General features: G+C 36.5%; 1 protein-coding gene across 1 annotated transcript in view; it reads left to right on the top strand.

The window, feature by feature from the left end:
* The window catches only part of TMCO1 (transmembrane and coiled-coil domains 1), a 46,196-nt gene extending 29,887 nt beyond the window's left edge, over positions 1-16,309 (top strand). Inside the window, exons 6-7 of the mRNA XM_065878733.1 lie at positions 2,889-3,033; positions 15,725-16,309. Of these exons, the coding sequence (XP_065734805.1) occupies positions 2,889-3,033; positions 15,725-15,823 (244 nt within the window). The 3' untranslated portion in view covers positions 15,824-16,309. The remainder of the gene's footprint in view (positions 1-2,888; positions 3,034-15,724) is intronic.

Below are 16,309 nucleotides of genomic sequence, written 5' to 3'. Positions count from 1 at the left end.
GTTTAAGTCCTTAATCCATTTTGAGTTAATTTTTGTGATAGGAGTCCAGTGTAATTCTTCTGCATGTGAATATCCAGTTTACCCAGCACCATTTATTGAAGAGACTATCCTTTTCCCCCATGAGATTTCTGGCTCTTGTCAGATATTAGTTGACTGGGTTTATTTCTGGGCTCTCTATTCTATTCTATTGGTCTGCATGTCTATTTTTGTGCCAGTAATATATTAGTTTGATTACTATAGCTTTGTAACATAGTTTGAAATCAGGAAGTTTGATGCCTCCAGCTTTCTCAAGATTGCTTTGCCTATTCAATATCTTTTGTGGTTCCACATGAGTTTTAGTATGGATGTTTCTATTTTTGTGAAAAGTAGAGTTTTGATTAGAGATTGTGTTGGGTCTATAGATGACTTTGTTGTTTTTAATAAATCTATTTATTTTATTTATTTATTTTTGGCTGCATTGGGTCTTCGTTCCTGCGCATGGGCTTCCTCCAGTTGCAAGGAGCGGGGGCTACTCTTCATTGCGATGCACAGGCTTCTCATTGTGGTGGCTTCTCTTGTTGCGGAGCACAGGCTCTAGGCATGCGGGCCTCAGTAGTTGTGGCATGCAGGCTCAGTAGTTGTGGCTCGTTGGCTCTAGAGCGCAGGCTCAGTAGTTGTGGCACACGGGCTTAGTTGCTCCATGGCATGTGGGATCTTCCCGGACCAGGGCTTGTACCTGTGTCCCCTGCATTGGCAGGTGGATTCTTAACCATTGTGCCACCAGGGAAGCCCTGTAGATGACTTTGGATAGTATGGCCATTTTAACAATATTAACTCTTCCAGTCTATGAACATGGATATCTTTCCATATATTTGTGTCTTCTTCAGTTTCTTTATCAATGTCTTATAGTTTTCAGTGTATATATCTTTCACCTCCTTGATTAAATTTATTCCTAAGTATTTTATTGTTTTTGATATAGATGGGATTGTTTTATTCTTTTTTTCATATAGTTCATTGTTGGTATATAGAAATGCAACTGATTTTTGTATGTTGATTTCCATCCTGAAACTTTGCTGCATTCATTAGTTGTAAAAGATTTTCTTTTTGGTTACAATTTCAAGTCAAAAATGTCAAGGAATAAAATGACTGTATAAGATGAATTTGTTGGGTGTGTATGTTAGCAACAAGAGGGGTAAACAGTTTGGGCTATATTTATTCCAACCCTACTCCTCACAGTTTAACTCTACAGATGGAGAGTAGAGTGGCGTATGTAGAACAGTATACTGCATATAGCATATAACCAGGAAATATTGGAACAACTGTGTATAACACTTCCTGTGAGTGAATGGGAATACCTCCTCCTGGAAAAGTTATTACAATACTTTGTTTTGCTTTTGTGAGGTTAGTAGATAAGAATAACTACTTCAAGCAGATCTTTAAATATTTTCGTCATATCCAAGTAACAACAGTTCATGATTGAGCCCTTACCCTGTGCAAACTATATACTAGGAAAGCAGTTGGAAATAGTAAGTGGACAATCATACATATGTACAGAATATGTCAAATTCATTCTATTTATATTCTTTGGAGTTCAGCTGTGTAAGAAGCTCTTTATAACCACAATAGTTAATATGGATATTTAGGTATTTTTTTCCCCAGCGAAAAAGATGGTAATGCTACCTCTCTTTTCCCTCTCCCCCTATAGAAATATTCTAAATACCAAATGTTTTTCTAAGAGGGAATGTTCTAGATATTTTAACTGGAGTTAAAGACTTTATTTGGATAAAGTAACTGATGCTGTCATATATTTTTCTAATATTATGAAGTATGAAGTCCTTAATCACATTAATTTATAATTCTCAATATTGTCTGACTGTACAGCTTATTCATAGAAAAGTATAAAAGAAGTTTATATCCTCAGCATCTCAAAATAAACACTGATACCTATTTTCTTCTAGTTTTTTTCTAAGATTTTCTCTTTTCAAAACATTTTTCTTTTCTATTTTAGAAAAAGTAAAAGGAATTACTTTCAAACATTAGAAGTATGTTAAAAGTTATCTCAGAGTATTATGTATGCCATTTTTCATTCACCACTATGTATATTCCATGAATTTCTCTCCAGAAGTGTTTATCCTGTTTGATATGTATATACTGGGACTCTTTGAGTCTTGGAAAAGAGGGTTCTTAAAATCTTATTGGTGTCATGGTTTAGAACAGTGGTTCTCAAAGTGTGGTCTGTGGATCCCTGGAGGTCTCTGAGACTTTTAGGAGGTCCTTGAGGTAAAAAGTATTGTTGTAATAATTCTAAGATGTTATTTGCCTTCTTCACTCTCTTTATCTCATGAATGTACAGTGGAATTTTCCAGAGGCTTCATAGGGTGTGTAATATTGCAACAGCCTGAGTAATGAAGCAGCTATGAGAATCCAACATTTTTCTATTAAATAAAACATTAAAGAGATTGGAGGGAAAAAAGCCTTTCTTCTCACTAAATTTTTTTCCTGTATGGAACATATATTTTCCATAAAAATACTTGTGTTAACATACTGAATATTGCTACCTTTTAAATGATTTGATAAATGGTTTAAATTTTCTGTTTTAATTTATAAAACAGTAATATTGATAGATATAACCTCTAAATAAAACCTCTTTAGGGTCCTCAATAATTTTTCAGAGTGTTAAAGGATCCTGATACTGAAAAAATTAAGAAGCACTAGTTTAGAAAAAGATTGATGGGAAAAATCTAGGTGCCCTTCCTTACATCCTTATACTTCAAGTCTCTTTTTAGAATATCATCCTTTCTTTGTTTTTTAGAGATCAAGGGACTTAGAGTTCTATTTCTGTCCCAGATTCTTCTCTGGAGCTAAGAAGCTTGTCAGTCTTCCAAAAATAACAGTTTTTTCCTTTTTAGATTTGATGGTAGAGTGGTGGCAAAGCTCCCTTTCACCCCCCTTTCCTACATCCAAGGACTGTCTCATCGAAATCTGCTGGGGGACGATACCACAGACTGTTCCTTCATCTTCCTGTATATTCTCTGTACCATGTCAATTCGACAGGTAAGTGACAACATCCACTATTTAATATGTATATCCTTCCTTGCTGTCACACCCTAAATTAGTGTCTACTTCTGTAATACTGGAAGTGTCTACCTGTTGCTACTGAGATCTTTCAGTTGCTTGTTTTAGAATTCGAGTATCATCTAAAACTGTTTTAAATGTATGTAGGTCTAGATTACTGATCCTTAGGGATGGGAAGTAGCCATAAAATCAAACATGGTTTCCACATCTCATTTTTAGAGCTCTCAAGTTTCTTCTTTTTTGCAACTATCTAAAGGTAGAAAAGTAAAGAGTGGGTTTTGTCTTCCCACTATCATTTCTCCTTTATTATACACCAGTGCCTTTTGGCACTTCAGAAACACAAATAAACAAATAATTTGGTGACTTGAAGTTAGTCACAGTTGAGATAAAGTCTGGCTTGTAGAATTTACATTCAAGCAACATGATGGTCAGACATTCATAGTGAAAAAGAGTGAGAGCTAAGAGATACATATAAGGTTGTGAGAGCCTGGAAGAGAGACATAACATTCAATTAGTGGCAGACGATTCAGGCAGAAAGGTTGAAAGAATGAAGTGGCTTTTGAGATGGGACTTTAAAAAGTAAGAGAGGTTAATTAAAGTCTCTGGCTCCAGAACTCTTCATATTTCAAGGCATTATTCAGTTTTTGAACAACTGCCACTCAGCAGGCATTGTAGTGGGGAGGTTGGCACATGCAATAAGTATGAACATGATTCTTTCAATGATTGTTACATAAATGATTCAGAGTTATTTTTCTTCTTCTTCCTCTGAATATTGTCTGTGGCAGCAGGTTTCTTGATTTGTCTGGCATGTGGGAATCAATAGGAAATGGAATAATAGTTTGAAGCTCACAAAGATCTTCATGATCTTACCACTTAATACTTTCCTTACCTCATCTCTCACCTCATCCAACACTCCAGCCATTCTGACTTGCCTGACAGTTTCCATGTTCCACTTACCCAGACTCACTTTTTGTGAATGCTCTTCCTTCTATCTGGATGTCTCCCACCTTTTTCTGTTGCATATTAAATGCAACCAAGTTTCCAGGCTTCCTGGAATCATTTTCTGACACTTGCTGCATTCTGAAGGGTAGATGTATGACCAGATGCAGAAATCTCAGAAGATTATCACAGTAGTCTAGCAAAACATCACTATGTTCTAAACTTACAGTGATGGGAGGGTTGAAAAGGAGAGGACAAAGTTGAAAAATATATAGAGGTAAACTAGCAGAACTTAGTGATTGATTTAATGTGAGAAAGGAGAAACTAAGGTAACTTCAACATTATGGCTTTGGTGACCAAATGGAGGATGGGAATAGAAGAAAGAGAAGTAGGTTGGTTAGAAAACATGCTGTTTGAGGTGTTTGTGAGGCACTTAAGTGGGTATGTCCACCAGGAAGTTGTATTCTTGTGTAGCCGAGGTGTATTCTACATCTTTTGACATGCTTTAGCATTTTGGCTGATCTGAGGTGAAAGCCAAGACAGCGACAACATGGATCTCTTTGTTGGTTTAACAGAGGTCATTGATAACTAGAATATTGCTCTTAAATTTGATTATTTAAGTATGAAATATTAAAATTATAGCTAGGGTCAAAATACTAATAAAAAAATGATGTATACATGCTACTTTAAGCAACAAAGAACAATTCTATTTTAATTACATGCAGATGTTACTACTTTATTTGTGATGGCTCACAACAGTTTTGTGGTTTTTTTGTGTTTGGGGGTTTGTTTTTTTGGGCCAGCCTCGCGGCTTTGCAGGATCTCAGTTCTCTGACCAAGGATTGAACCCAGGTCATGGCAGTGAAAACCCGGAATCCTAACCACTAGGCCACCAGGGAACTCCCTCACAATAGTTATTTTAGATGCACCATTTGCACTGCTACCTGGACATTGTTACCTAGAAATCACCATCTGAACTGTAGAGGTTTTTTTTTAGTGAAATAAATGTTAAGAATGATCATTGAGAAAGTTCAGCTCAAGCTGGTCTTTAAACTCCTTTCAGTTATTTCAGAAAGTCTGGTGAGGTGTATGTGTAGCAATTAATTTTATCAGGAATGCCATGGTCATTTACCATGGTGGTCAGCAAACTTCTTCTGTTTGCTGACCACCATGTAAGGGTCTAGATCAGGGGTCCCCACCCCCTGGGCTGCGGACTGGTACGGCATGTTAGGAACTGGGCCGCGCAGCAGGAAGTGAGCTGCGGGCAAGCGAGCGAGTCATCTGCTGCTCCCCATCGCTCACATTACTGCTTGAACCATCTCCCCGCTGCCCGTCCATGGAAAAAATTGTATTCCATGAAACCAGTCCTTGGTACCAAAAAGGTTGGGGACTGCTGATCTAGATGATAAATATTTTTGTTTTTACTTTTCAGACCATACAGTCTCTGTCACAACAACTTAACTCTGCCATTATAGTATGAAAACAGTCCTAGACAATATGTAAATGAATGAATGTGGCTGTGTTCCATCAAAACTTTATTTATAAAAACAGTCAGGGGCTTCCCTGGTGGCGCAGTGGTTAGGAATCTGCCTGCCAATGCAGGGGACACGGGTTTGAGCCCTGGTCCGGGAAGATCCCACATGCCACGGAGCAACTAAGCCCATGTGCCACAACTACTGAGCCTGCGCTCTACAGCCCGCGAGCCACAACTACTGAAGCCCACGTGCCACAACTACTGAAGCCCATGCGCCTAGAGCCCATGCTCCGCAACAAGAGAAGCCACCACAGTGAGAAGCCCGCGTGCCACAATGAAGAGTAGCCCCCGCTAGCCGCAACTAGAGAAAACCCGTGCGCAGCAATGAGGACCTAATGCAGCCATTAATTAATTAATTAATTAATTTTTAAAAAACAGACAGTAGACCAGCCATGCTAACTCCTGAGAATACAAAAAAAAGGTGAAAGGTGATGGGTGGGGAGAGAAGGAGTGGCAAAAAAAAACACAAAAATTCAGTGTGTTTGTTTTCAGCCAAGGAAGATATATATTCATACTTTTAATTTCCGCTTGTCCGAGTCTGTGCACTGATATTAATAAGAGAAAAGTATATAGAGCTCTAGTATAGGTATTCTGAGATATTAAAAATCTTTGAAAAATCACTAAAATGACCTACTTTTATCATTTTTGTTAGCTGCCAATAGTTTCTTATTCTGTTCCCCGTTGGTTGTTAGTATGTATACTAACAGGAGGATTATGAACTTACATCCAGTCTGAAATACTTTAGCATTTGAAGTGTTACTATGGAATATATGCTTCTTTCTTTGAATTAAAATTCCTTTCTCTTATTCCCTTTCTCTTTCTATGTTTTGTTTTGTTGTTTTATTTGTTTTTTAAGATCTTACATTGCATAATAGTTAACTCTGTAGATGCATGTGAAATGATCCGTCATAAAATATGAGGCTTTCAGATTAGAGACTGTATTATGATTCCCTCAATGAAGCCATTCTTTTTTTTTAATTAATTAATAAATATATATATATTAAAAAAATTTTTTTTGGCTGTGTTGGGTCTTTGTTGCTGCGCATGGGCTTTCTCTAGTTGCACTGAGCGGGGGCTACTGTTCATTGTGGTGCGCAGGCTTCTAGTGATTTCTGAATTTCCTGTATATATCTTAAAGTGTAGTGTGCACCTAAAAGGCAGGTGTGAAACAAACAGTAGATACTACACCCAAATATAAACTTGGAAAATTGGGGTTATACCACTTTTTACTCCCTAAAACAATGTGGGAAAATTCATGTTGCCCCCAACCTCCAGTAGGAATTGTCAACTTCGGGATTTTTACCAATCTAACAGATAAGAATTGCTCTCTCATTGTAGTTTTAATTTGCTTATTTGGATTGAGCATCTCTGTTTGTCTAAGAGCTATTCATGTATTTTTTTCTTTCTTTGGTAGGCGAGACACTGTGTATGCTTTTTGCCTATTTCGCTATTGGGTTGTTGGTCTTTTTCTTAATTTTTAGCTCTTAGATTAGCCCTCTCTATGATCTAAGTTACTAATAATTTTTACAAATTGTCATTCGTGTTTGTTTTACTTAGTATGGTTTTTGCCATGCAAAATTTTGTTTGCTGGAGGTTTTTAGTTGTTTTTTTTTTGTTTGTTTTTCTTTTCCTTTTTTGGTTTACTAGTCTTTAACTAAAGTTATAAAGAAATTCATCCTTGTTTTCTTCTAGTACATTTTGGCTTCATTAAGTCATGGTTCGATGCATTTGGAGTTGACACTGGTGTACCTTATTTATTCTTTGCTCTTGTACTTTGCCAACTATTATGTGATTTTTATTAGGGAAAACATGGATTCATTTGAGATCAAAGGTTGCCTATCCCTTGTTTTCAAAGACTGAGGAGCCAGAGGGTCAAAAGAATGCAGTAAGGTTAATGATCATTCTTGAATCTAGTGTGTATTTGAATAGGACGAAGCCCTGTCAGCAACCTACTATTAATATTTTCTCTGGAGTGCCTGTCTAAATTCCTCTTTGAAATTTGAAAGTCTGTTCAGATCCCAGTGCAAGTGTTTGGCTGGGGACACTCCTCCTTTCTTCACACCTTGTGTAGATAATTAGGGTTTTAGAATGCGCAGGTGTCATAGAGTGGGCTAAGCATTGTGATCTGAACCCCTAGAGTAAAAGAATATGGAGGAGTGGGTCAAAATATATGTGTCATACCTGTAGAGTCTCAAGGTTTAAACTTGTCAGTGTGACTGCCCCTGGTAGCAATTTTCCTGAGGAATCCTCAAGGCAATGCTCTCTTATGTCCAGAAGCTACTTTCTGGTTTCCTATATTCAGTAATACCAGTGCTTTTAATCTTTCTTGTTTATTGTGGTAAAATAGACATAACATAAAATATGCTGCTTTAACCATTTTTAACTGTACAGTTCTGTGACATTAAGTACATTGTACGTTGTCATATGACCATCACCACTATCCATCTCTAGAACTTTTTCATATTCCCAAACCGAAAATCTCTGCCCATTAAACACTAAATCTCCATTACCCTCTCCCCTCAGTCCCTGGCAACAACCATTCTACTTTCTGTCTCTGTGAATTTGATTGTTCATATTTGTGAATTTGACCTCATATAAGTAGAATCATACTTATGTCCTTTTGTAACTGGCATGTTTTAAAGGTTCATCCATGGTGTAGCATGTGTCAGAATTTCTTTCCTTTTTAAGGGTGAACAGACATTCAGTTGTATGTATATACCACATTTTGTTTATTCATCTGTCAAAGGACAATTGGATTGCTTCTGCCTTTTGGCTGTTGTGAGTAATGCTGCTGTGGACACAGGTGTATAAATGTCTGAATTCCTGTTTTCCCTTCTTTTTGCATATATACCCAGAAGTAGAATTGCTGGTCATACTGCAATTCTATGTTTAATTTTTTGAGGAATCAACATACTGTTTTCCACAGCTACTCATCATTTTACCCAGTACTGTTATCTTAAGGCTTCAGTTTGCCACCAGTTTGAGACCATTTTTAAAAGAATACAAGTAATTTCTCATGCTTTTGTTTCAGTGAGTGAAAACCATAATTTCATTCACTCAGGGTTAATGTTTATGCTGAATGTGTAAAAACAAAATGTATTTTATTCGTTACCTCCAGCAATGGTGGGGTGACCTTGCTTGTTTTAATGGGGAAGTCTTCTTGTAGTAAATTAGAATATAGCATCTATGGGAATGAGAAACATTTCTGTTATTCATGTCCTTAAAGTGTCAACAGTTTTAATTGCTGAAGTGAGTAGATAGTTCTATCACCAGGTTTCTGGAATTTGTTTTAAACACCTTATATTTGCGAAAGATTATGATATTTACATATGTCAGTTAATAGCATCTCTACGGTATTAACCAGAATCCACTTCCTTTACTGAGAGTGGTAGTGTGATTAAATCAGCTAGCTCCAGTCCCTTCGTGACAATACCCCAAGGGTAGGAGTGTGCTAACTGGTTTAAAAAAAAGTGTCACCTTAAGAACAACTGCTAAAAGCAAAAAAGAAAACTGCTAACTTTCTATATCATGCTCCCTTATTATGATGGAGGTATAATATTAGGTTGAATTAAGGGTATCTATCTGCTTCAATATTTTTTTCCCCTATGTATAAGAGAACTTACTATCACATTAATAATAATCCCTTGATAGTGTCCTCTGTTCATTTATTCATTCAACAAAATTGAACACATATGTGTATCAGGCTCTGTGCTGGATGCCTAGTATACAGTTATTAAAAAAAAAAAACTGAGTATAATTATGGTCCTTGCCCTCATGGAACTTATGTTTCTTTTGAAATAAAAAGGTTAATTTTCCCCACCTGCAACTTCACTTCTAAAGAAATCATTATCAAATATGAGGGTATAGAAGTACATTTAAAATTATTTCTGTTATACTAATCATTCAGAGTGGAGGCAGATTAAACAAAGATTAAATTTTAAACCTAAACTAAGGCAGTTTTATGACATTACTAATTCACGTAAGTATTTGTGAGTCTGGTTTTTATCTATTATTTTTTTCATGTTCTGGTATGTTAGTGATTATATGATTCACCACTGACTTAAGAGTTTTCAAGGAGGCACTTCCCCGGTGGCGCAGTGGTTAAGAATCCACCTGCCAATTCAGGGGACACGGGTTCGAGCCCTGGTCTGGGGAAATCCCACATGCTGCGGAGCAACTAAACCTGTGTGCCACAAATACTGAGCCTGCGCTCGGAGAAGCCCACGCACCGCAATGAAGACTAACCCCTGCTCTTCGCAACTAAAGAAAGCCCCACACAGCAACAAAGACCCGATGCAGCCAATAAATAAATAAATAATTTTTTAAAATAAATAAATAAAACAAGTTGGAAATTTAGTGACATTCTATCATTTGGTCTTCTTATTGCTTTGTGTAGTGGATTTTTAGAGGGGGGCATGAAGGAGCTATTTTTATTATGAAAGAAATACAGACATTCTCCAGCTTTACTAAGGGGAAGTAACCTACTAATGATTGATTTTTCTTCATAACCTGTTTTTAGATTTCTTTTTAAAGTACAGCATGGTCTATAGTATTGTGAGTGATTGAATGAATGAATGAAGTATTTTATGGCAAATATAATTTAAATGAGTTCTTGAAGTTGTGTCTTCATATTTAAATATTATGTGATATTCTGACAGTGTTATCTCAGAAATATAAACATATCAGTAACAATTATTCTTTTTTTTGAATATTTGAATTTTATTTATTTTTTAATACAGCAGGTTCTTATTATCTATTTTATACATATTAGTGTATATATGTCAATACCAATCTCCCAATTCATCACACCACCACCACCCCCTGCCGCTTTCCCCGCTTGGTGTCCATACGTTTGTCCCCTACATCTCTGTCTCTATTTCTGCCCTGCAGACTGGTTCATCTGTACCATTTTTCTAGGTTCCACATATATGCGTTAATATATGGTATTTGTTTTTCTCTTTCTGACTTACTTCACGCTGTATGACAATCTCTAGATCCATCCACGTCTCTACAAATGACCCAATTTAATTCCTTTTTATGGCTGAGTAATATTCCATTGTGTATATGCACCACACCTTCTTTATCCATTTGTCTGTCAATGGGCATTTAGGTTGCTTCCATGACCTGGCTATTGGAAATAGTGCTGCGGTGAACAGTGGGGTGCATGTGTCTTTTTGAATTATGGTTTCCTCTGGGTATATGCCCAGTAGTGGGATTGCTGGGTCCTATGGTAGTTCTACTTTCAGTTTTTTAAGGAACCTCCATACTGTTTGCCATAGTGACTATATCGATTTACATTCCCACCAACAGTGCAAGAGCGTTCCCTTTTCTCCACACCCTCTCCAGCATTTGTTGTTTGTAGATTTTCTGATGATGCCCATTCTAACTGGTGTGAGGTGATACCTCATTGTAGTTTTGATTTGCATTTCTCTAATAATCAGTGATGTTGAGCAGCTTTTCATGTGATTCTTGGCCATCTGCACGTCTTCTTTGGAGAAATGTCTATTTAGGTCTTTTGCCCATTTTTTGATTGGGTTCTTTGTTTTTTTAATATTGAGCTGCATGAGCTGTTTATATATTTTGGAGATTAATTCTTTGTCTGTTGCTTTGTTTGAAAATATTTTCTCCCATCCTGAGGGTTGTCTTTCCATCTTGTTTGTAGTTTCCTTTGCTGTGCAAAAGCTTTGAAGTTTCATTAGGTCCCATTTGTTTATTTTTGTTTTTATTTCCATTACTCTAGGAGGTGGATCAAAAAAGATCTTGCTGTGATTTATGTCAAAGAGTGTTCTTCCTATATTTTCCTCTGAGAGTTTTATAGTGTCCAGCCTTACATTTAGGTCTCTAATCCATTTTGAGTTTATTTTTGTGTATGGTGTTAGGGAGTGTTGTAATTTCATTCTTTTCCATGTAGCTGTCCAGGTTTCCCAGCACCACTTATTGAAGAGACTGTCTTTCTCCATTGTATATCCTTTGGTTTGTCCTATGTGGCCTTTATTATGTTGAGGTAGTTTCCCTCTATGCCCACTTTCTGGAGAATTTTTATCATAAATGGGTGTTGAATTTTGTCGAAAGCTTTTTCTGCATCTATTGAGATGATCACATGGTTTTTATTCTTCAGTTTGTTAATGTGTATCACATTGATTGATTTGCATATATTGAAGAATCCTTGCATCCCTGGGATAAATCCCACTTCATCATGGTGTATGATCCTTTTAATGTGTTGTTGGATTCTGTTTGCTAGTATTTTGTTGAGGATTTTTCATCATGGATTATCATCAGTGATATTGGATTTATCATCAGTGATATTGGTCTGTAATTTTCTTTTTTTGTAGTATCTTTGTCTGGTTTTGGTATCAGGGTGATGGTGGCCTCATAGAATGAGTTTGGGAGTGTTCCTTCCTCCGCAATATTGTGGAAGAGTTTGAGAAAGATAGGTGTTAGCTCTTCTCTAAATGTTTGATAGAATTCATCTGTGAAGCCATCTGGTCCTGGACTTTGTTGGAATATTTTTAATCACAGTTTCAGTTTCATTACTTGTGATTGGTCTGTTCATATTTTCTATTTCTTCCTGGTTCAGTCTTGGAAGGTTATAGCTTTCTAAGAATTTCTCCATTTCTTCCAGGTTGTCCATTTTATTGGCATAGAGTTGCCTGTAGTAGTCTCTCATGATGCTTTGTATTTCTGTGGTGTCCATTGTAACTTCTCCTTTTTCATTTCTAATTTTATTGATTTGCGTCCTCTCCCTCTTTTTCTTGATGAGTCTGGCTAAAGGTTTATCAATTTTGTTTATCTTCTCAAAGAACCATCTTTTAGTTTTATTGATCTTTGCTATTGTTTTCTTTGTTTCTATTTCATTTATTTCTGCTCTCATCTTTATGAATTCTTTCCTTCTACTAACATTGGGTTTTGTTTGTTCTTCTTTCTCTAGTTCCTTTAGGTGTAAGGTTAGATTGTTTATTTGAGATTTTTCTTGTTTCTTGAGGAAGGCTTGTATTGCTGTAAACTTCCCTCTTAGAACTGCTTTTGCTGCATCCCATAGGTTTTGGGTCGTTGTGTTTTCATTGTCATTTGTCTCTAGGTGTTTTTTGATTTCCTCTTTGATTTCCTCAGTGATGTCTTGGTATTTAGTAACATATTGTTTAGCCTCCCTGTGTTTGTGTTTTTTACGTTTTTTTCCCTGTAATTGATTTCTAGTCTCATAGTACTGTGGTCAGAAAAGATGCTTCATGTGATTTCAGTTTTCTTAAATTTACTGAGGCTTGATTTGTGACCCAAGTTGTGATCTCTCCTGGAGAAGAACTGTTCCATGTGCCCTTGAGAAGTGTAATCTGCTGTTTCTGGATGGAATGTCTTATAAATATCAATTAAGTCTATCTGGTCTATTGTGTCATTTAAAGCTTGTGTTTCCTTATTAATTTTCTGTCTGGATGATCTGTCCATTGGTGGAAGTGAGGTGTTAAAGTCCCCCACTATTATTGTGTTACTGTCGATTTCCTCTTTTAGAGCTGTTAGCAGTTGCCTTATGTATTGAGGTGCTCCTATGTTGGGTGCATATATATTTATAATTGTTATATCTTCTTGGATTGATCCGTTGATCATTATGTTGTGTCCTTCCTTGTCTCTTGTAGTATTCTTTATTTTAAAGTCTATTTTATCTGATATGAGTATTGCTACTCCAGCTTTATTTTGATTTCCATTTGCATGGAATATCTTTTTCCATTCCGTCACTTTCAGTCTGTATGTGTCCCTAGGTCTGAAGTGGGTCTGTTGTAGACAACATATATATGGGTCTTGTTTTTGTATCCATTCAGCGAGCCTGTGTCTTTTGGTTGGAGCATTTAATCCATTCACGTTTAAGGTAATTATTGATATGTATGTTCCTGTTACCATTTTCTTAATTGTTATGGGTTTGTTTTTGTAGGTCCTTTTCCTCTCTTGTGTTTCCCACCTAAAGAAGTTCCTTTAACATTTGTTGTAGGGCTGGTTTCATGTTGCTGAATTCTCTTAGCTTTTTCTTGCCTGTAAAGCTTTTGATTTCTCCGTCGAATCTGAATGAGATCCTTGCTGGGTAGAGTAATCTTGGTTGTAGGTTCTTCCCTTTCATCACTTTAAATACATCATGCCACTCCCTTCTGGCTTGTCGAGTTTCTGCTGAGAAATCAGCTGTTAACCTTATGGGAGTTCCCTTGTATGTTATTTGTTGTTTTTCCCTTGTTGCTTTCAGTAATTTTTCTTTGTCTTTAATTTTTGTTAGTATTATTACTATGTCTCAGCGTGTTTCTCCTTGGGTTTATCCTGCCTGGGGCTCTTTGCGCTTCCTGGACTTGGGTGGCTATTTCCTTTCCCATGTTAGGGAAGTTTTCAACTATATCTCTTCAGATATTTTCTCGGGTCCTTTCTCTCTCTTCTCCTTCTGGGACCCCTATAATGTGAATGTTGCATTTAATGTTGTCCCAAAGGTCTCTTAGGCTGTCTTCATTTCTTTCCATTCTTTTTTCTTTATTCTGTTCTGTGGCAGTGAATTCCACCATTCTGTCTTCCAGGTCACTTATCCATTCTTCTGCCTCAGTTATTCTGCTATTGATTCCTTCTAGTGTATTTTTCATTTCAGTTATTTATTGTTCATCTCTGTTTTTTTGTCTTTAATTCTTCTAGATCTTTGTTAAACATTTCTTGCATCTTCTCGATCTTTGCCTCCATTCTTTTTCCGAGGTCCTGGATCATCTTCACTATCATTATTCTGAATTCTTTTTCTGGAAGGTTGCCTACCTCCACTTCATTTAGTTGTTTTTCTGGGGTTTTATCTTGTTCCTTCATCTGGTACAATGTCCTCTGCCTTTTCATTTTGTCTATCTTTTTGTGAATGTGGTTTTCCTTCCACAGGCTGCAGAACTGTAGTTCTTCTTGCTTCTGCTGTCTGCCCTCTCAGTAGCAATTATTCTTAATGATAAAGTATTGGGGAGTGTATACTTCAGAGGAGCTTAGATATAGATATTCTCATAGTGCCTTATGCACATTAGGTACTCAGTAACTGTTGAATGAATGAACGCATACAAGCTAACCTGCCTACCCTGGGTTAGAGTTTGTTCTGAAGAACAGAACTTTAATAGAGGAGGTACTATGTAAGAGAACCCATTAGATTAAGAATCCAAAAACATGGGTTTTAATTCTAACTCTGTTCTTCATTTAACTTTGTAATTTTGGACAGGCCATCCTACTCTTCCAAGTTTTAATTGGAATTTCTCAAATATAAAATGAAAGACTTGAGCAAAAATAATTAGACGATCTTTAAGGTTTTCCCACTTACAGGTACTGTACAATATCTTAACTGACCTTATTTACCCTCTCCACATTCATGAACCCCTTCCCTCCCTCTTTAAAGCAAACCACCTTATCCCCACATCACAATGTCCACGCCTGTGCTCTTTAGAACTCCTCCACCTGTCTGCTCCCACCAGTTGAGTCATTGCCTTCCAAGAGCCAATTGTGTTTATCCCTAAAGTGTTTATGCTAGTTTTACTCATTGTTGCATTTATGTTATTTAATTTAATGTTATATTAACCGATGAAATCTGAGTATAAAATAGTCTTTTCTATGAGAACTAGTTTCATAAAGTTGAGTTTCTAAAAAAAAAAAAACTACTGAATTAGATTTAAGTGAGATAGCTGAAAAGATGAGGGGTTGTGTAGAAACCTAGGAGGATTCTGAACTTAGATTACTTTGCGAAATTCTGAATTCTCTCACTTCTTTGAAGACATTGATACCGAATATTTCAGTTTCAGCTGATACTGAATATTTCAGTTTCAGCTTCAGGCGGTGCAATAATGACTAAATCCAGCTATAAGCCCCATACTCAGAGAAAAAGCCTTCCTACACGAAATAGCTAATGAATGTACTTTGTGTACATTGTACACAATGTACTTGTGTTGAAATAAAAGATTACCTCTTTTTATGATTCTCCACTTGAAAAAATCAGCTTCTTTGGTTAGTAGACCAAGATCCTATGAGGGAAGAGGCCTTTTACTGTTCTGTGATCTCTATAACATTGTAGGCCTTTTAAAAAATAAGTAGTAATCATCCTGTTTTAGGTCATATTAGTACTTTTTATTTGTAAGGTTTCTCTTTATATGAGATCTATGTTAAATACTTTTCTCTATATCTCATTAAAACCCAATTTTTATTCTGTTTCCTTCACAGAACATCCAGAAGATCCTTGGCCTTGCCCCTTCACGAGCCGCCACCAAGCAGGCAGGTGGATTTCTTGGCCCTCCACCTCCTTCTGGGAAGTTCTCTTGAATTTAAGAAGAACCCTATAACTCCTGTCATTCTTTTTAGACACTCAAATAAGACCGGCAACTATTTTGTAGCAAGAGCCATAGGCAGCCTTAGCACTTGGGCCACTTTCTAATTTTGAGTTATTTCTAGGTTTTTTGGGATATGATTCGAATGAGAATGGCACTCAACAAACATGATAGTGCTTTTGGTCACAGATTAATTTTTTTTAAACAAGCGTTTTGATTAGATAAGCACAGGTGATGTTTATGTAATGAGAAACAAATTCTTATTTTGCTTTTACACAAATATTTCTGTGGGATCAACTTTCAAGTATGTGCTGTGTGCCATGTACCATGGAAGTTGGCTCTCTGAGCATTTAGAGATCTGGAAGAAAAATTTAGTTTATGTAACTCTTATTTGGAACAATTTGTTGTGTGTTTTTTTCAACCCAAATATATGACCTGAGATCAATAAAAGAGGCCAAAATTTTAGCTATTTCATCTACAA

This window comes from Phocoena phocoena, chromosome 1 (genome assembly GCF_963924675.1).
Source record: "Phocoena phocoena chromosome 1, mPhoPho1.1, whole genome shotgun sequence".
NCBI lineage: Eukaryota > Metazoa > Chordata > Mammalia > Artiodactyla > Phocoenidae > Phocoena > Phocoena phocoena.
Note: the sequence above shows the minus strand (reverse complement) of the source record. Positions and strands in the feature narration are given on the sequence as shown.